This window comes from Onychostruthus taczanowskii, unplaced genomic scaffold (genome assembly GCF_017590055.1).
Source record: "Onychostruthus taczanowskii isolate IOZ18803 unplaced genomic scaffold, ASM1759005v1 scaffold17, whole genome shotgun sequence".
NCBI lineage: Eukaryota > Metazoa > Chordata > Aves > Passeriformes > Passeridae > Onychostruthus > Onychostruthus taczanowskii.
This window is the reverse complement of record NW_024498906.1, coordinates 8,402,558-8,423,826: the sequence shown is the minus strand read 5'-3', so window position 1 is coordinate 8,423,826 and position 21,269 is coordinate 8,402,558. Positions and strand designations below refer to the sequence as shown.

At 43.4% G+C, this 21,269-nt stretch overlaps 1 protein-coding gene across 1 annotated transcript in view; it reads right to left on the bottom strand.

Annotated features, from left to right (window-relative positions):
* Positions 1-21,269, bottom strand: part of TSPAN7 (tetraspanin 7) — an 89,057-nt gene that overhangs the window by 9,293 nt on the left and 58,495 nt on the right. The window contains exons 2-5 of the mRNA XM_041399961.1: positions 9,064-9,252; positions 6,525-6,599; positions 4,914-5,009; positions 3,008-3,163 (exon numbers count right to left, since the gene is read on the bottom strand). Of these exons, the coding sequence (XP_041255895.1) occupies positions 3,008-3,163; positions 4,914-5,009; positions 6,525-6,599; positions 9,064-9,252 (516 nt within the window). The remainder of the gene's footprint in view (positions 1-3,007; positions 3,164-4,913; positions 5,010-6,524; positions 6,600-9,063; positions 9,253-21,269) is intronic.

The window sequence follows — 21,269 nt, the reverse complement described above, 5'->3', positions numbered from 1 at the left end:
TTCAGACAGGCCATTCATTAAATAAATTGTACCATTTCTTTAACTTCTTTTATAACATCACAAGACATTTAATCCTGAGAGTAATGAAGTGCTGAACCTAATAGTAGCTGAGGACCAGCACAGCCGGTCCTGATTAATTTCTGAAATGTTTATGTGTACATATCAACTATGTTTTACCACAGTGTACAGCAAGTCTGATTCAAGCTTGCTTATTTAACCCATCAAACAACTACAGTTTGCGTGCTTTACATGTTATGCAATGAGATTAGATTTCTCAAGCAGCATTTTCATTCTGTCTGACATGGCTTAATGGTCTCCCAGCTCTTCTGAAACCTGTTCTGTTGAAGAGCCTTCGAGAGATGCAACACCGAAGCACAGTGGTAATCTGAGGAGGACAGAAGCTCTTGTCAACAAAAGATGCAATGTCAGAGTTTTGATCGCCCTCCTCACTTGAAGACTCTGTTTTCCCAAGCCACAATAATCTGTTTTCTGAAGAACATTGCTTACATATGGCTCAGTTGCTCATGGGCTGAGTGCAAGCAGCACCCACTGGTGCCTTACAGGACAGAAGTGTGTGAAGCACTTTGGAGCATCCCTGGGTGCTGATCAGAGATCCAGAGCACAGAAGGGACAGTTTACAAAGCATCTGATCTTTCTCGACTCCATGCATCTGTTCCCTTCTTAAGATTTTAGAGAGAAATAGTTCTTGAGGTTTCTTGGTAAAGAACTGTGATTAAAAGCACTAGATGAACATTAATTAGCTAATCCTAATGACAGCCCTTAAAGTTAGGTATTAGTGCTGCCTGAGATGAAGAAACAGAGAGCCTAAATAATTAACCCAAGGTCACTAAGCAAGTTAGGGTCAGAGCTGGCAAAGAAAATCCAGGAATGCTGTCTTTTAGTCCTGTAATTGTATTATTAGTTTAATCCTCTTTGGTTAATTCATTAGTAGTCCTCAGAAACTGCTAATAATTTGATTAGCTCATAGAGAACTCGTTTTTCTGATAGTTTTTCAAAATCTACCAAAATATATAATCCAAATACACTTGTCCACAGTCATGGTTGAGATGGGTCTTCCACAACACAGGCAATAAATATTTTCCTTTTTCTCCAGCACTCAGAGAGCAAAGGGCCTGTTTCCAAATCGAGCAAGGGGCTTGGGTCAGAGGCAATGATGTTTGGTATCTATCTGAAGTGAAAGGACAGGGCCAAACAACATTTTCTCCTTCTTGCTTCTTATTCCCATGCACCTTTCAGAAGCATCCCACTTTATTCAAATGTCTGGGACAACTCCGAGATCTCACGACAGCTGAGTAGAAATCTGCAACCTCTGATTTTCAGTGGCTATGTCAGAAAATGAGACAAAACCATATGAACTTCTAAACACCCAAATTTCCTCTAGGTAATTAAATCAAGTAATTACTTCAGCTATTTCCTGAAGAACCAGCAGTGTTTTTCTGTTGGGTGACTTGTGCGTTTGACAGGAGAGCAAGGAGCAACAATGGCTGGAAATGTGTTATAGCCCCGGACTAGAACTCACTGATTCCTCAGTCACCTCCTACAATTCAGCAGGCATCCTGAGACAAGAGGGACTCCCAAGAGGACAGGGATGTCCCTGAGCAGGCAGAGCAAGCCTGGCACTTGGGGGAAACCCAGATCAGTGCTGGGAGTGCCAATGGTACCTGAATGGTTTTGCAGCCAGGAAAGGTTTGGAGTGCAGGGCTGTGCTGAACTGCAAAGCTGCTGGAACACCAGCCACAGCAGAAAGCTGGGAAGCTGCTCCTGCTGGTAAGGGGAGCAGCAGCAGAGGCTCAGGATGGGCTGCCCAGGAGGCACCATGCCCGTGGGTGCTGGCTGTACTGCACATGCCCTACATCCACCCTGCCCTGCCTCTCACCTTCCTTCCACTTCTACAAAAACATCAAGTTAGTACAAATTCACAAGGAGCAGCTGAACAAAGTGGCTCACCATCCATACTCATGCAAGATTACTCTGCTGGTGCTGACTGTGAGTTACTCAACCAATGGACACCACCAACATTCCACACATCTGCACAAAGTTGCTCTCATTAAACCATTGCAAAAAAAAAAAAAAAAAGGAAAAATAAAAGCTTAGTGGAAAATAATCCTCTAGCATCCCTTTTACAATACATGCCAGAAAATGTTGTCTACTTGACTGGTTTTCAAAGATGTTTCAGGCTGTGCTCAGCCACCAGTCCAACCTTCTGAGTCACAGGTGACTGAAGTGAAAAAGACAGAAACAGAAGAGACAGAGGCATTTCCATATTTCCTCTGTTGTCCTCAGGACTTCTATTTATTTTTAAAATAGATCTCTGAAAATAAAAACAGAAAAGAAAAGAATCCTTAAGTCTGACTAAGCTGTGCTGCTACTTAGAGTGGTGATTTAGCCACAATATCATTCCTCTTACCAACAAACTATTCCCTCTCTTGCAAATCTCAAGTGAGAAAGAATTGATGAAACTCTAGCACTCGAAGCAATAACTTGAGTAGCACTTCTTCAGCACAATGTCTAATGCATAGATGCTGCATTATTTTCTCTTCATTCTTCACTTTCTTAGTGTTTTCTGTATTTTTATTATCTAATTATTAATTTTCCTTCTGTTCTCCCTACTTGCCTTCTCAATACTATTTCTGTCTTCCCAACCCTCTCCTCCAGGTGACCCCAGGGAAAGGGTCGCTTTGGCTGGGCTGTGCTCACAGCCTTATATCTCCAAAGATTTTAACTCACAATAAATGTACCCACCAACCACAACATTTACTGTCAATCCTGTGTTTCCTCAGAACTGCTGCATCTGGGATTGGATTTCAGAAAGGCCAGCTCAAAGAAAATGAAGTAAGAGCAGGACCAAGCCCATCCTTACCATCACTCCAGCCTTACTTGCACATTATCAACCATGAAATGAAATGAAATGCACCTGCAAGCAGGCATACACTCCACTGGGGTGCTGGGTGGTGTCACAAGTGCCCCTGGCACAGGTTACTGGTACCTTCTGGTTTACTTTAGTGGCAGCCACGGTCATGTTGCGCAGATCCTGAGTGTTACAGTCGCTGGAGTTCATGCAACAGCTCGTAGGGATGCCGTGCTTGAAGAAGTAAGGGCTGGTGCTCCAGTTGGTGTAGCTCTGAATGCCACAGCAGCTCAGCTGGGAGGGATAAGAGGCAGGTTTAAAACACACAAACAAATAAAACAGAATTAAAACTAGAACAGAATCATCTCGGCCCACTTCATAAGCTCATAATCAAAGTAATGACAGGGCACCTCAAGTTTTGAAAAGCTGATACCACCCCTGCCCCATTAATTACAAAAGTACCAGGGATGTAACTTACAGAACATGGGAGCAGATGACCTACTAAAATAAGGTATTTTATGAGCAGAACTATTATTTGTAACATTTGACAAAGGTCCAGCTGTAAACCCATCTTTTTTACTTGATGGTCTGTTGGCGTTTTTTTGTATGTTTGTTTTGTTTACTTTTTTGTTTGATTAAAGATGACCCTGTAAATTCAAGACCTCAAAGCATTACACAGAATTCCATGTAACACATCGAGGTTCAAACTAGTACAAATCAATAAGGTGAAGCCTCTCTAACTCACCAAAATAATTTCTAGGACAATTCACTGAGCTGTGAATAGAAAGAGACCATATGTTCACAGGGTGTATCTAGGAAGTCAGCTAGAAAACCCCAAATTGGGAAGGATGTTCTGATTTAGATCCTAAGCTAGAAGTCAGAGACTCAAAAGTACAGAGTGTGTGCTGAATTTTCTGCATGGAAAGGGCTTATAAATGCAGTTCCTGCGAAGAGAGAACTATGAATGAAATGAACATTCTGCTACAACAGAAACACTGAAAAACTACTCAGAACTATTTTGTTTGGTCAACTCCAAGGAATCAAAAATTTAAAATACAGGTTAACATTATGCAAACAGACAATTTGACAACAGAATATATTCAGTTTGGAGCACTGCAGTAACCTGCTAACCAGGAGAAGCCAGGTTAGAGTACAGTTTCAGCCATGCTGAAGGGTCCAACACTACAGTTTTATTTTCTAAAGGTTTGGAAATCATCAATACAATTACACTGACATTTCAGCCATTCAATCGAGCCACAATCATATGGAAAGGAAATTGGCTCATGGAACGTATTGCAAACTGAAGGAATAGCTTCTTGCTAGGGCACAGCTTCCAGTGGGAATTTAAATGTGAACTTTATCACTCTGTGTTGTAGTTGGTGGACTTGGTCTCTGGTGGGTGGCATCCCCAGCTGGTTTGGCTGTGCTGTGGCATTTGCTCCTGCCCTGTGCCCTGCTGGAAGGCAAGGCAACCCCCACTGCCCTGCTACCACCCTTGAGGGTCAGAGAAGATTTCCACCAAGCTCCTTCCCCATCCCTCCAGCACAGCTTTCATTGCCAACCTCAGCAGTTTTTCCCCTCCATTTTCCTCTGGGGAAAAGATACCCAGTTTTTCTCCTTAACTCACCAGGTCTCCTTTGCCAGCCTCTCACTGTACTTGTGAAGAGAATTGCTGCAGTTTATCAGTGATGCAGGAAACAAGATTATAAAACCCTGTCTCATCCAGCTCAAATTTAAAACATTTTATGATCTTATTGTCAAATTCCCTTAGGAACAAGGTGTGTTCTTTAGGACTATACCTGCCCATAAACCTAATTCAAGATCTGGGACCAACAACAAGCCAGTGGGACAGGCCTTGCCTTTAAAATTTAGGAATCCTGGGCAAGCACTCCAGCTGAAATACTTTTCATTTAGATCAGTTTTGCCAGCCTCTATTTGCCTTGCAAATTACACCTTGTAGGTTGAGCCATGAAAACTTCACATTCTGGGATTAAATCCATGTTTTCTCTATTGACTAATTTTTGGTACCCAGTTTTAGACTTACACTTTCCTGTACGTTATCCACTGCATGGCTCCGCTCATCATTCTTATTGTAATTCTGGATTGCTTCAGTGTATGTCCTAAGGAAAGTATCCTTGATCTGTGAGGGTGAGGGAAAAAAAAACAGCCCACATGAGCAATAAGAAGCACAACATCTGAAGCAGTTTTTGCAGGAAACAAATGCATTTCCTAACAAACTTCCTAACAAGACACCCAAACTAGCCCTTCCCAGTTGTTTTTAAGGGTGTTTTTAGAGCTGGCAGAGCTCCCTCTTAACTGTCAGGAATAATTGATGCCATTTTTCCAGTGGGATATCAGACACAAAAACAAGACCCCCCCAGCAAACTAATGTTTGAAAAAAATACTGTAAAATGACATAGCCCATCAAAAAGAAATAGTTTTATGCTTTTCCCTCCAAACACTTTGTTCCAGCACTAAGTCTGAAGGAGACTGCATGCTTCTCCCTGCTCATGGATGCCAGGTGGGAGCCAAAGCTTGTGCAAACACCCTGGGGACACAAGCCAGTGGCACCAAAGTAAAACATAAATCTCCTGACCAGGCATCCCCAGCATCAAAGGGATTTGGGTAAGGAGCAAGAGGTCCCTCAGCTGGAAAATGTCAGGAACATCATCAGGAATGGCACTTTGGGTGGGGAAGGGGCTGGGAAGCAGATGATGTGAGCAACCCACATGGTTGTGGCCTTCACAGGAGACTGCCTCTCCCAAAAGGGAGCAGACTGACACTGGGGCTGCTGCAGGTTAGGTGGGATGGAATGGGAATCCTCAGCAGGTGGACAGGCACCTCAGCACATCATCAAAAACAATCCACTGCTTGCAAGGGTGGCAGCAGAAAACTCTATAGCAATGGAAATGTCGTGTCAAAAGGAGACTGGAAAACCAGCTCATACAAAGAGAAGAGACAAGGAGGGTCTCTGGGGCTGCTCTGGTTCAGCACCAGTGGCATGTGGGTCCGTGGACCTACAGCCAGAGATAGACTGATTACAGTGGATAAAGCAGGAGTGTTACTACAAATCTAGACCATCACGCTTTTTCAAAGCTTCTTCCTGTCCCAGTTTCCTCCCTCACTCTACTTTTAATCTCTCCTTATTCTCAAGATAGAAATGAAATCCCATCCCACTCCCTCCCCACCCCCTCTCTCCCCCTGCCCAAGAAAAAAAAGATTTACAAAACAGCAAGTCTGGTGTGATGCAGAAGTTGTCTCTACCTTACATAAACCAGCATTTGCCTGGCTGAAAAAGCTATGTTTAAGAAAAGCATTTAATCTATTTTGCAGCCCTCAGCATACGTAAAAGAGTAAAGAAGATCTTCCATGGTGGACACACAAAACCTGATAGCTCCTGAGTAAATCACCAGGCAGCTGAGGGCAAGAGCTTTGGCTAAATCCCTTCATTTGGAATGGCACTGGATTTTAAGAGCTGTACAAGTTATTGTTGCACAGCAGCCCCATCCCTGGAGATGTGCTGGAGCAGCTGAGCTCAGTGCCCTGCACATTCTCCACGCTCCAGGGAGCTCCTCAGCAGCTCCTGCCCAGGGAGGCACTGCCAGCTGCAAACATTTCCACCTCCCACCCTCCAGCTCAGCACATTTCCACCTACCTCGTGGCGAAAGACAAACCCTGAAATGCCAGCCACTAGCTCAGCCAGGAACACCAGGGACAAGAACATGGCATACTGAAAAGGCAGGAGGCAAGAGAAGTCAGAGCATGACAAGCTTTTGTCTCAGCAGAGATATTATCACATGAAATGTAACTTCCCCTCCAGGCACCCTCCAAAGATGTTAAGAAACAAAAGGTCCTTTGGAGGAGATACACAGGTTATGACCTGAATGTAAGACATGTGTTTATACAACTCACAACTGATACATATTGCTTAATTACTGGCTTTTCTGACATTTCTGTGCCCACGTTTCTCAGCATTCTTATATAAATTAAAACACACTCACGTGCCAGAGGTGAATCCAAGCCACTCAGGTTTTGATTTTGCAATAAGGAACACAAACAGACCCTCCCTGTTTGCATGGTGCTCTGCTAAGCTCAGTAGGTTTCCCCAGGTGTTTTGGTTTGTGTTTATCTACCGCACTGCCAGTCTGGGATTTGCTGCCTGGTTCCTGAAGTTTCTCCAATGAATGAACTGAAACATTGCCTTCACTGGAAATATTCTCACAGAAACACCAGACATATGCTCCAAATAGTTTGCTGAGCCAAGGTCCATATTTGGCCTTAGGTGCAGCATTTGGATCAGGAGCTAAATAAACCTTGAAAACAGAGCTTTCAGTGTAGGCAGTCACCAAGTACTAAAAATATATTTAAGCAGAAATAAAGAAGGTAAAGAAAAAATGCAAAGTGGGATAGTAAAATCTGAAGTTGTACCTTAGTTTTCTGGAGGAAAAATTACCTTTTTTACTCCACCTGCTAAGTAACAGTTAATTAAGAAAGCAAATATTTTAAATTAAATTAATTCCTAGCAGGATTTAGTGGAAAAAGGGAAACTCAGCTTTCGTGAAAGGTTATTGGGGAAAGGAGCACAATGGTGAAAGCAGAACTAGAAAAAAAGTGTCCAATTAATGCAGCTGTCAAAACACTGTCTGTTCAGGAGAGAAAAGAAGTTTAGAAATATTTCTTATACGTACAATGAAAATAAACCCACGTGCTTGGAACAGCACAGGCTAGTGCTCGTGGCATAGCTTTAAGGAAGTTATGGAGCAGCTAGCAGAGCCTGATTTCTTATGGCTTTATATCATCATTCACCTTTTTCCCTTTCCCATCTGGACTGCAGTGACTCCAGCAAGCCTCTGCACATGCCCTGACAGCCCATCACCAGCAAGAGACAGCAGTGAGGTTCTTGCCAGCTGGCCATCAGCTGCTGGAATTGCAGCTGCCACCTCTCCCCTTCCCCTCCCTGCCATCATTTGAGGAAATTAACTCCCTTTAACATGTCCTCTCTTTTTTGAAAAGCTGTTAAAACTAGAGAAAAGTCGTCCCATCTCCTTAGAAAACCACAGGAGATGCATTGTACTGTCAAGCCCTTTCTCACTAGTTCAGTGCTTCACAAGTGCTATTTCCACCCTTCAAATCATTCCTCATGCAGGATTTTGCTCCTAAATATGCCTAGAAACACAGTTTATCATGTAAGTTTGTTTAACAGGTAGTTATTTTGAGTTTTAAGGTAGGCTGGAAAAGTCAGAAGAGAGAAACTCATACAGAGAGAGGTTAAAGTGGACTGAGGGAAAACAGCTTCCCCTCTGCTCAGTGCACCCCGAGCCCCTGCTGCTTTTGAGGTGAGGCCAAACATACTATAAATGCTCTGCTTTTTGGGTTGAATTGTTCCATCCTAGTGAATGTTAGGAGAAAAAGAAGGACTGGAGTGCTTTTATGAGGTACCAACTATTTGTTCAATAATTTCACATCAGGGTATTAAACTGACCCCTTAAAATACAGTTCAAAAGAATTTCTTTGGGCATCTTTAAGATTGCAAATACATTTATCTATCTGGCTCGCAGAAAACCAGAATGACTGTAGAACAACTCACAGTGCAATTCAGCAGCACCACCCTGCTCCAAACACTTGGGCCTATGTGCCATGTGTAGCAAAATTCAGTCACAGTCAATCAAAAACTGGTTGTGGTGAAGGTGTTTTTTTTTCCCCTTTGTCCAAAAGGCACAAACATTGAAAATAATGATTAATAAAATCTAGCTTATGTGCCTAAAAAGTTTCACCAACATTTGTCAGGGTGTGGCAGCAGCTCTCTGGCCACAGAGAGCAACAGGCACAACTTTCCCAGGCATCGTCCTGGGGAAGGCTGTGAGATCAGAGAAGAGAATGAGAAACAATTCTTATCTTCACTCGCTGCGCCTGTTGCTGTGAACACGTGGAATGTGTTACGGAGATTTGTTTATCAAAGGGTGGGTTCTTAATTAGCCAGTGGTGATGGTGTTTTAATTAGAGGACCAATTAGGTCCAGCTGTATTGTAAGTGTCTATAACAGCAATGGGTTCCTTAATAATGATACTAATAATGAAGAGATTGATCAGGCTTGTGTGAATCACGGAGTCAGTGCTGATTATCACCCCTTGCAGTGACAGTGGGGGGAATCCCAACTGATCCAAGCCCTTCCTCAGGCTCTGGGGTTTGCTCACCAGCTTCAGCATCCATGGGCTGCCACGGCAGGTGGCGAAGCAGCCGAAGAGGCCGAAGACGATGATGGTGGTGCCCGTCCCGATGAGCACGTAGGGGGCATTGGTGGAGTTCTCAGCAATGAGGGAGATGTAGGTGCCCAAGGTCAGCTTGCCCCAGACGCCGACTGCCAGGAGGATAACGCCAGTGATCTGCAAAGCAAAGGGACAAACCTGTCAGGAACTGTGGGGTTTTTTGTTTTTTTTTTTTTTTTTTTTTTTTTTTTTTTGTGAAGGTTGGGGTTAAATATGTAAGATGGTATTTTTTGTTTGGATTTACGTGTTTATTACCTTTTATTCATATTATAGTCTTATAAATTATGGGTTTTATAGTGCTTTAATACACTAAAAATGGAGTTGTATTTTTTTCTTTACCAGGCTTTTTAAGGATAAACTGTCTAATTAAGATATGATATTTAAATTATTTTTACTTTTAACTTAATAGCTAACTATTTTTCATTCATCATGTGGATTTTTAAAATTTAATTATACAATACTACTTAGACTTGTGAAGAATAAGGACTAACTTTTGCTTTAAAACTTTTATTTTGTTTTATATATATCACTATATGCTAAAGCTTTAAATTTTAAGTTTTCTGCCATGTGATATTATACACTTCTATTCAAACTACACACTTATAATCTCAGTTTTATCACTCAATTTCGGAAGCCTTCACCACAGCCTCAGGTCAAATGCAGCGTTCTCTTGGGGGTCAGTGCTTGTCAGCACAGAAAGCCTAAAATTCTCAGCAGCCAGGCCTCCAGCCAGGAGCTGCTGGGGAGGGCACCCAAAGCCTTGCAAAGCCCACAGCGATCCTGCAGGGATGTGTTGGTGCCATGCTGCTGGCAGGAGGGAGCCTCAAGACTTCTACGAGCCCCAGAGGGACAGACAGATGAATTAAACTCCAGCACCTGTTGCACTGAGGCTGCCACAGAAGGACAAACACCTAAGAGTAATCACTGCCAAGGGAGGATGCAGCATTCCACCGGCAGGAACAGCTCTGTGCTCCTGCAGCCTGCCGACAGACACGGCCAGCTCCACGCGTCCCTCTGCCCGAGTGTCCCCTGCTCCCCTTCATCAGCCTCCCTGGCATTTCTGCTGCCACTTTGGGACAGGATTAGCAGAGACTTCTGCTCTCCTGCTGACACTGGCAATAAGAGTAAATCCAGCTCTTGTCCATCTTTCAGAGCAACTCTGTGAAAAGTGCTGAATCCTTGCTATTGCACCCAACAGCTGAATGTCAGAAAAAAATCACCGAAGAGCCTACAAACCCACAGACAGCAAATGCCCTTGCCCAGGCTGTCCCATCCCTGCACAGCACCATCTTCACCTCTCCTTGTCCTGAACAAAAGTGGATTAATCAGCAAAATCTGAAAGCAAGCTGCAGGGCACTGGGAAATCTGCAGAACAACTTCTGGTTTCTCGCCTCCAGTTTCACAAAGGGCTGGTTTCTGTGCCTAAGCTGCTGAAAGTTTTACCACCATCCCCAGGGAGGCATAAAAGTAGCCTTCACTGCCAAAATGAACAGGCAGCTTCACATATGAAAGAGAGTGCAAGTATCCTAATAAAAAGCATTTTTAGTTGGCTGTTTGAAACAATTACTAACCCTTTACTATGCATTTTAAGAGTTTGGTTTCCCCAGGTCTCAGGGGGGCCTATTCAATTTATGGCACACACAGACTTTGGAAAAAAGGAGGAAAGCCTCTTGGTGGTTTATTCCCCTTCTGCTTCTTAACAGAGCTCTGATTTACAGGGATTTAAGGAAATCCCTGAGTTTGTTGGGAGGTCTAAGCCCCTAGGAAGCTTGGCATGGTGCAGAGGGGATGGGATGTTTCCACAAAAAAACGCTGAAGATGCACCTCAGGTTGCAGCAGTGCTTATGAAGACAAAAAACTCACAAGGCTTCCCTACAAACCTTTCCATGACCTTTATTCAGCAGAGCACAAGCAGTGGTATGACTAATGCCCACCTCCAGCCCAAGGCAAGCCTCATTTCCTTATTTCCAAGACACATTTTATCACTATCTCTCTGTGCCATCACACAGTTAGGGAACAATCAATGTACTGGTTTCTGGTTTGGTTTTTAGACTTTTCTTTAAAAGCAGGAAAGATATGGGCAGACAGGAGACCAGGACAGTGCTGGCCTGAGAAGAAGGAAGCAGGAATAGACACTGCTCCTGACACTCACCATCAGTACACACATCTTCCCTTTATCCCCTTCCTTTGACCCAAAATCTGCCTAATTCTGTGACCTGTGGGTCAGGCTCAGTAATTACAAAAGCAGGATGCTGTGTGTCTCTTTACACCTGAAAGTTCTGAAAGGAAACTCAGAGCACCTTCTCCAATGCAGTCTCACTCCAGTCTTCCCTACTCCCTTTCCACTGTAAAGTTTCAATTCAGACAATGATCACACAGGAGATGTATAAAGTATTTTAGGAATATCCTGGCAGTAAGAGAAGAGTGATTACCAGCCCTCTGACCTTCAGAGGCCCTCTGAGCATTCAGCATCCAAACACCTAAACCAAGCACCTTTGTTTATTTACAAACACCTGGAAGTGCCAGCACACATGGAGCACGAGAGCAGCAGTAAAATTCCACCAGCGACTCCTACAGCAAAATCTGCTCTTCATATGGCCCAGCAAGAATTTAAGATTTGTCCTGGAGATGCTATGACAGCTACAGCCTGTGAGGAAAGTGTCATAACCCCACTCCAGATCCTCAGCAGACACAGAAGAAATGCACTGGCAGCTGCACAGCCCACAACACCCCAAATGAGACATCTGGAGTGGTACAGAAAAACAAGCATTTGCAAAGGGAAAAAAACAAAAAGGAAGAAGTTTCTTCCTAAAAAGCAACTGCCAGACACTCCTACCTAAATGTGAAGACATGTGGGATCCTGTCTTTTGGTGTTTTTAAGGGAAAGCAAAAGAGAACAACTACCCAAAATCCCAAGTTTCAAGGCCTGTCACAAACTTACCGAATGCTTTTGATTCAGATAAAAACTTCAAAGTTTTCCTTGGACTTTGTACAAGCCTTGGTTTAAGCAGAAATAGCCCACCCTGGATAACACAGGCAAAGCTCATATCCACACCCAACCAGAGAACATCACTGGAAAGATTCCTGCCAGCAGCCAGGGCTGGCCTGATCTATCCATGCTTAGGAAAAGTTCCCATGATCATAACAAGCCCCAGAAACTCAGATAGGTTTTGTGTCCATAAATGGGCTTGCAAGTGGTTTGTGCTGGTTTTGGTAGTCTCTTTTTCATGCTTGCACCTTGTCCTCCCCCCCACACTGTTTTGATGGATTTCCCCTGCACCTTCTGTTTCTTTTCTGTGTTCTTTCTCTAGTTAAAACATTATTAGAAAGCTATTTCATCCTGGATTTCATCAAAGGTAGATGATATCCTCCTTACAAAAGTTCACTGCAGTGGAAGCCCCTTGCACTCATGTTTCCTCAGCCAGGAAACCAGAGATGCAGCATTCCATAAAACATTATTAGTCCTGCCCTTCATTTAGGTCAAAATTTTAAAGGTTAAAAGAAAAAAAAACCACATGAGATATCCAAGTAGGGCAAGGATTGTAAAGGCTACACACAAGCAGAAATCACATTGTTTAGCCCTAGCAGGTCTCACATTTCAGTGCCTCTGAGCTCAGGCTCAGCAAACACACCCCAGAAGCCTTTGACTGATGAGATGGCAGGAAATGAAGCAGGTGGGCCACCTGGACATATTCTAACAAAACCACCGCTGAAATCAAGATGTTCCCACAGGATGTTTTAATCTAGGTGAATTGGATTGTTCTGGCTTAAAAAAAAAATAATTGAAAAAAAATCTGTGAACCAACCTCCCTCCCAAACTCTACCTCTTGCCTCTCCTCAAGCGTGGTACCACAGGCACATCCCACCAGTCACTGATTTCAGTCAGACAGGCTTTCTAGTCCTTTTACCTTCCTTCAGCATCAATACAGATGTTTCCAGTGCTATCTGCAGTTCTGGATGTGGTGGGAAAGCTACCATGCCACAGGCAGGCAGAAACAGAGCAGAACTGACTGTCAGCTCTAACTCCATTTGTCCAATGAACCACCTGCTTTTTGGAGACACGCAGGCAAAGATGTGGCCAACAGCACTGACACGAGCGTGTGTGCCACAGCCTCACAGGACACAGGGAGAGTGATGCCCTGGTAAGGCTGGGCATTCCCAAAATCAGGGCTAATACTAAACACATGCAGTTTCTCAACAAAAGGCAACAGAAAAATGTCTGAGAATTACGTATTTAATAGTGCCAAAACAAAGATTAAACTATCAATCCCCTTCTTCTAGGTAACAGCACCAAAGTCTGCAGAGAGGAGTATTCAGAAAATAACTTCTGAAACTGCACTGTCTTTAATTCTGTCAGAATTAGGCAGGAAAACACTATGTACTCCTTTCAACTGGATGCACATCACTCCTAAAAGAGCCTGTTGTCTTCACACCCCGAAACCCACAGAGCTCTGGTGGCACGATATGAAAGCTGCTGCTGCTCATACAGGAGGGATGAAAAGTTCTACACCTCGCATCCACAGAGATTCAAAACCCTGATTCAAACCCTTACTTATACTCAGGACTGCCATATGGAATATTTAAAGTTTGTCAATTACAGAGGTGAAGATAAAATTACAGCAGGAATTGCTGGTTTACTGGTCCACATAATTCATGTCCTCCTGTTCATTACTGATGTGAGCAATTTTGATTCCTAAGGTTTATCAAAATAAAACTTGGAAGCCAATCCTGATTGCTGTAGAGCACACAGCAATCCCTTCTACAGCAATCCAAAAGCAGCAGGAGGAGCTCAGCATTTCTCTGCCCCAGCTCTTTATCTACACAACTGAGATTCAGGAGGGCAATTTCATTAATGAGGATTTATCTCACTGTAGGTATAATTCTTCTATTTCATTTCATATTTTCAACCTCGCTAAATGAGTGTAAAATGTGGGCAACTTAAAAAGAAATTCAAAGCAGCAGTAAAGAATCAGATACAAGGAAAATAACCATGTTGTTGGTATTTTCTGTTTCTCAGTCCCAAATACTTCCTTTTCCAAACACCAGCCTCTCTGCATTTTGGTAGAGGCATGCTGTCTCTGCACAACTGTCCTGCAACCTTCTCTTCAAACAGGCTAAGGAAATGGATAATGGGCACAAAAAGGATGAAGCCAGGGGAAGGCAGACAAGAGCTATCTCAATCCATCTTGGCTGAAGCTGAAAGGTCTAGCAATAGTTTTAGCAGGCTGTGAGGAAATGAGAGAGGACCAAGACACACAGCTAATTAGCTCTTCCAGACATTTCCCCAAAGGAGGGAAACTTTTTCATGAAGAAAACGTCCGACCTTGACAACATCCAGAACAAATCTTGCGTTAAAAGCATGTCCAGAGAGACTTAAAAATAACTGGCCTACCTCTGAAAATGTTATAACTTTCCCAAAATAGGCAATGGATCACATTCAAAATGTTCTTGCTTTACAGCTTGTCAAGCACTGGGAGTGGCTGGCTTTGAGTCTTCTCCTGCCTCAGCCCCTGGGCCCTCTTCAGGCAGGCAGGTGACTAAAACTAATATAAATCTTCCTTTGAGCTTCAATGTCAGCTCTTCACAGGCAGGGGCAAAGCATTAAACCAAGATACAACAGAACATGGCAATGCCTGTGAGCCAGCAACACGCCTGAACTCTCTGTCCTCACATCTGCTGATCTTGACTACACCTGCAAACCAGCTTGGTCACCTCTGCACAGGACTGATCTCTGCTGCAGCGAACAGAAATGAAGATGCCACCAACTGTACCTTTGGGAGAAGGCAAATTACAAGCCAATAAATCGTAATTTCTGGCCCCTTTGCAAATTGAGAGACAGCCTGTAAAGGTCACTGTGTTACAGGAAAACACCTGCAGTGGCCATTCTTGCACAAAACTGTTCCAGTGTCTTCCAGTTCCTGACTTCACCGTCTCTTAGCACATTTCCCCAGTACCTAACATAATTACTTTGTCCCTCTGCTCTTGCAACTCAGGCCTGTCCCTCTTCTTCTTCTTTGTTCCCTACAGTTTCCCATGTAAATAATTCCTTTCTAAAAAGACACAGCCAAAAGGATTTAAAGGAAAAATGCCCTAAGATTAATTCACATTCCTCTCTGAGATCTCACCTGGGCAGGCTGCCACACTTCAAGCTCAGGGTTTTCTCTCCCTGTTGCACAGGTGGAATGTCCAGCAAGGAATCTTGCTCCATCCCTCCACCTCAGGAATCTGTTTGAGTTATGACCCCTGCTGCTCAGCATCCATCTAGAGCTAGCAGCCATCACAACATTGATTATCCGCCACAGCCCTTGCTGTTTCTGCGCAGAACTGAGATTTCTGTGTATTAAAACTACTGGTGCACATCCTCCCTGTGGGAACCATCCTCAGGGATAGCAGCACATGCCAGCCACAGCAGCGGGGATGCTGCCTCTGCTCTCCTGTCACCTCTGGGTCAGAGCTGAGTACCCAGCACACTCAAGCCAGGGGACAACCACTGAATCTGCCCTGAAACACAGTGGAGGAGATTTTGATTAGACACACTGATATCAAGCTTAACAACCTGTTCTGGAACAGCTCCTTTTTGTGAGCTGACTACTATCCTCTTTCCTTTTCAATAATATTTTTAATTTTCAGTGTTTGTTCTAGCTGGGACCCTATTACAAGTACATGAATAGTTGTCCCAGGTGAGCTGACATCACATTAAGGTTCTCAGAGGTCAAACTGTAGTGCATGTTAAAAAAAAAAAGAGGTCAAACTGTAGTGCTGGTTAAAAAAAAAATTAAAAAAAGAAAAGAAAAGAAAAGAAATTGAAATATTAGCTCTCACAAAAATGACAAAGTGAATACCAAATTATGATGGAGCTGATCTGGCTTCTCACCACCAACTCTGCAGACAACAGAGTGTGTACTAATCCCTAACTTTAATAGTGCCTCTATCAACTCCAGAGTTAAATGACCTCTGAAAGGAAGTGAATATTTCATAAACAACCCAGGTGTTTCCCAGCACCCCCACCCATCCATACACCAAGGTCTAATGATGCTTTCCTGCAGGCTGGGGCAGAAATGACAACCAGGACTGTATCACTTACTCTGTATGGAAAACAGATTAAAAATCACAGAGGTGAGTGCAACCTTCTCCTTGCAACCAGAAGAGGCCAGTGATCATTTAAGGAACAGCAGGGAAGAAAACATCACAGTAATTTTGTTTGCTGCAGGATAAAAAATTGGACATGGCCCAGGAAGTCCTAGGAGCACTAGCAAGGACTGCAGTGGGAAGACAAGAACTTGAAAACAACCTTGCAGCATTGCTCAAAACTATGGATTTCTTGCTAATACAGTGCAAATACCTATTTTAGAGAATTTTTCTGTAAGGAAACAATTGATTACATGCCACTTGTAGGAAGATTCAGGAAGAACAAGGGCATTTGGGACTTGATCTCTATACTAATAGCATGCCCGTGATGAACAGTTATAATAAACAGCCATATTCTTATACTGAAGATGTAGCTTTATTACACCTTGCACTTTCAGAGAAGAAGTTGGAAATCTCAGTAAAATTAAGTTCTTTATCATGAGAATTCTACTTATTTTTATGTAAGACCCTTCATTAAATGAGAGAAGATATTCTGCTTTACAGTTTAATCACCAGTGGCTCTATTAATTGATGTATCTTTTAAGCCAGCTTGCAGACAAAAATGTGGTCATCTCTGGATAAAAATAAAATGCAAAAATACATTTCTGCTGGGAATTTTCAGACCTAATTTCTTGAAATGTAGCTTTAAATATGCATGACTGAACATCTCAGGGAAAAGAACTTGGAGAGTGGAGACTTCAAAAGCAGCATCCCACTCTGCAAGGCTAAGGCACACTCCTAACCAGAGGAACTGGGCTTGTTTTGGAGGTCTGGTAGTACACAGAGCAGAAGGAACTGATCATCAGCAAAGTGATACAGCCAGAGAATATTTACCTGTGGGGCCTGAAAGTTTTTGGAAGCTTAAATGCAGCAGCTGTTCCTCATACTCTCACTTTCAAATCCCTTCAGTAGCAATACAGATGTGACAGAAACATTGTTTACACAGCATGACATGGCTCAGCCTCAAATTTTAAAACAGTTCACCTATTTTACTGAGATACAAGAGTTGAAATTATAAAAAAATTATAAAAAAGAAAAGAAAATGTTTTGAAACAACACTCTCCCCTAACTAAATACTTTGTTTCTTAAATGCTCTTGTTTTCTTGCCTCCTAATAAATCAAGGCAAAATCCAAACTTCTATAATCCCTATGTGAACAAAGCAAAGGAATAAAATGAAACACTGAAAAATAGCCTCTAGGGCTATCCCTATGTGAACAAAGCAAAGGAATAAAATGAAACACTCTGAAAAACAGCCTCTAGGGCCCTCCATGCCCATGAGACTCACACTGTGTTCAAAGCCCAGGCTGAGTCAGGCCTCAGGGGAAAGGCTCCCTTGTTCCTCAGGACTGACCAGGACAGAAAAGACTGTCGAGGAGTTTTGGTAATTTCAGCAGATCAATCATATACATTCCTTCCTGCACATATAACAGCCTTACCAAGTTTGGATTTGGCAGTAAGAAAACTTGAAAAGAATTGAAGAGAGATGTACAAGCTCATTAGTCACTGCACACAACAGCAGTGGTGTGAAACTCTTTCAGAACTATTTTTTGTTCAAGCAACTACAGTCCTAATAACCTTCAGAAAAAGCAGAACATGGCATTGAGGTGTGAGATGATAAATTCAGTAGTAACAAATGCAAGGTCGTGGTGCTGGGGCCAATTCCAGCAGTTCCAAGCCCCTGAATTTGCAAATAACAGTGGAGGAAAAGGATTTCTGAGCGCCAGCTGACCACGGTGTTGATGAGGATCCATTCATGGCACACACATCCAGCACACCCAAGGCAGTGGTGCATTTCCAGAGGTGAGGAATTCCCAGAGGAGGCTGTTTCAGGAAGCTGAGGTGATGCTGCAGCAGGTCCATGGCAGGATTCCCGGGATGAGGAGGCGCTGGAGAGCCCCTTGAGCAGGAGTTGAGACGCGGGGATGAGGAGGGGTGAGGGGATATAAACCTGCCTGTGGGGGGATTACACTCCAGGGACAAGAGGGAGCTGGTTAAGCCCCAGGACAGCCCAGCTGGGAACAGTGAGCTGGCCATGAACTCATGGAGGGTGCAAATCAGGGAGATGAGGGTGGGAGCAGCTTCCTCCTCTGGGAGAGGGAAGGAGGGGAAAACAGCAACACAACCGGAGCCTGCAAAGGGTGTCAGCCTTCATCCCTTCACCGTGGGATGGGGCTGCACCAGTGGAGAGCTGGAGGGTCCCAATGGATGCCTGAAAGGCTGGAGCTGTGAAGAGGAAGGGGGGACAGAGGGGTCTCAGCCTCCGTCCCTGCAGAGCCAGGCTGCCTCTGGCAAGAAGGTCGTCAGCTGCAGCATTAATTTCAGTTCAGTCCATCCAAAAATCAGCTTGAGGGCACATGTAATGATAAGGTTTTGTTTAAAGTTGAAAAAGGATTTTATTATTGCAACCAAGCTCCTCATGTCCTGATCCCATTTTATGGAAAATCACTGGTTATTTACATTCTCCTAATCATACCCAGAATGAGCTAAGGACTGCCATTCCTGCTGAGGGGCTGTTTTGTTTTTTCCCACAGTAAGGACACATTTCTTCCATCATTAACACTTCTGGTTCTTTCCCTTTCTCCTTTCACTTGAGCCATGTTTTCCTCTCGTGTTCTTCAGGCACCATGCTCCAGTGTTTTCTGGAGCTCTGCTTTTGGAGGCAGTGCACATAGGATGGATCTCCACTATGCTGTTGTACAGCTCACATGAGAAATAAAATGTTCTCAGCTCAGCATACCCAGGCCAGTCCTTCAAAACCAACCATGTTCTCCAAAACCATCTGCATTTGCTCTCACCCACAGCTCAGCTACTGCCTGTCCTCCCAAACACGAGCAGCAACACAGTCAAGGAAGTGAAAAAGGTAACTAAACAAGGCTGAAAATGGCAAAAGTAAGGTTTGTTCTACTCTAAAACAACCCAGTTTTTCCAGCCAATGTCCAGCACTCTGGTTCTGCATCTACACGACAGTTTTCACACTGCTCTGTTGTTCATTTTGTACAGCTCTGGTTTTCATGTGCTGCTCCTGCTACAGGAGCCAAAGCCAAAGCCAGAAATTGCTTTTAATACTTCAAGGCTTTATTAGAGAGAGGAAGGAAATATCTGCCCCAAATACCAACAGGATTGCAGAATCAAAATTTCACACCATGGCTTATAAATATGATTTCAAAATAGTTTAGAACCTGTAACCATTCACCAAATCTCTCTGGATGAAATTAAAAGAAACAACTGAATTGTGTTTTATATTCCTATACATAATCATATACTGGTGTTTAAATGGTTGAGACACTGGAGTTCATGCTTGTGGGGATTCACTTGAGTATGTGTCTGGAAATAAAGGCATATTCCTCATATATTAGTTGGGTTTTGCTACATGTCAGAGCTGCCTAATTCAAATACTGACACCTTTGAGTGTGTATGACTGCATGTGCTTGCATGGGAAAAGAAAAGTTTCTGTGTAGCCTGCACTCAAACTGCTAAATTCCAACTGAAACAAAACCAAAAAGTGTCAGACAGAGCAGAAACAAAACTTAAACATTTCAGCCCAGATGTTTGATTAGTAAGAAAACCAAAACAACACTGCAAGAAAAAAAAACAAAAAACAAAAAACCCCAAAAAATCCAAGTAAAAGCAAACTAAGCCAAAAAATCAAATCGAGCCAAAGCAACACAAAAGAACCCGAGCCACAAAAAGGACAACAACAAAACCCCAAAAGCCGCCACCACCACCACCACCACCACAACAGCAAAACCAGTAAAAAATACCACATAATTACAAAACCAAAGACAAAAGTAACCTGCAGCTCTATTCCCCACCAGGACAGTGATGCCACGAGGAAAGATTTCAGCCATAGGTCTCCCACTAGCTTCAACTCATTCTCTGGCACGGGTCCAGCAGCTGCGGGATGCCATCATGCAGGATTCCCTCATCCCACCCTGGGGCTTTGCCAGAGCTCCTGTGGGAGCACAGGGACAAATGTCTGTGCCATTTGTGGCTGGGCTGCTGCCAGGCTCCTTGAGAAGAGCCCTGGGAGGCAATGGCTGATGCTTCCATCTGCAGAGCCCTCATCCCTGCCAGGAACCCCCTCCTGGCCTGTAAAATATCCTTTGGCAAAGCCACCAAAACACCCCAAAACTGAGCAGGAATGCTCCTGCTGTTTGAGATGCAGTATAAGATTTGCAGAAGGGATAGATTACTCATGGGTTTTAAATCAAATTCTTTAGATTTCTACATTTGGTACTTGGAGCTCACTTCCTGCTTAATCCTTCAAGGTCTCTTTCCCTGAAAGAGCTGCAATGATGTCCTAAATGACAGATGGACCAAACTGTATGGGATTTTACATATCTTATTGCTATGAAAGATGATTAATTTTTAAATACTTTCAGGCTTCTTTATTCCTGTTCATCTCATCAGCTGTAATCAGGTTTTGATATTCAGTTAACATACTTGCTAACCAAATCTGCAATCAATGCAAATAAATTAAGCAAGTGGGTTTAAAGGAAAGCAAGAGGAGAACTTTATCTGATCCTTGGCTCTGGTGCTCACAGCTCCAGAGTGCAACTTGTAAAGCCTTTCTGAGCCCCTTGGAGTAGGCACTGGAGAGGCAGAGGTGAGCTGCCATCCCACTGGATTTTGGTGCTGCTCTTCAGTCCCCCAGGCATGAGATAAATTCCACAGAATGAGAGAAAGAGATGAGGTTTGCTCTGCCTGGCAACTCTTCTGAGTTTCCTTTAAAGTGCCTGTACTACAACAGCTGACTAAAGCCTCTCTGTGTGCTCTTAGTGCACTTCCATCTTCCCTGGAAATTGGGCTAATAAACCCCCCTATGTTTACATAAAGCAGAGAAGAAATATGTTGAGGAAGCAATTTCATTTTCAAGCTTGAATGGAAGTACTGCAATTAACGGAAAGAAAAAAGACAAATATAAAAAGTAGGCATTAAAAAACCTGTTATGTGTTTCAGAACAGCAATTAAAGGAAATGATTCACTGCAGAGACCCTGTTCAAAA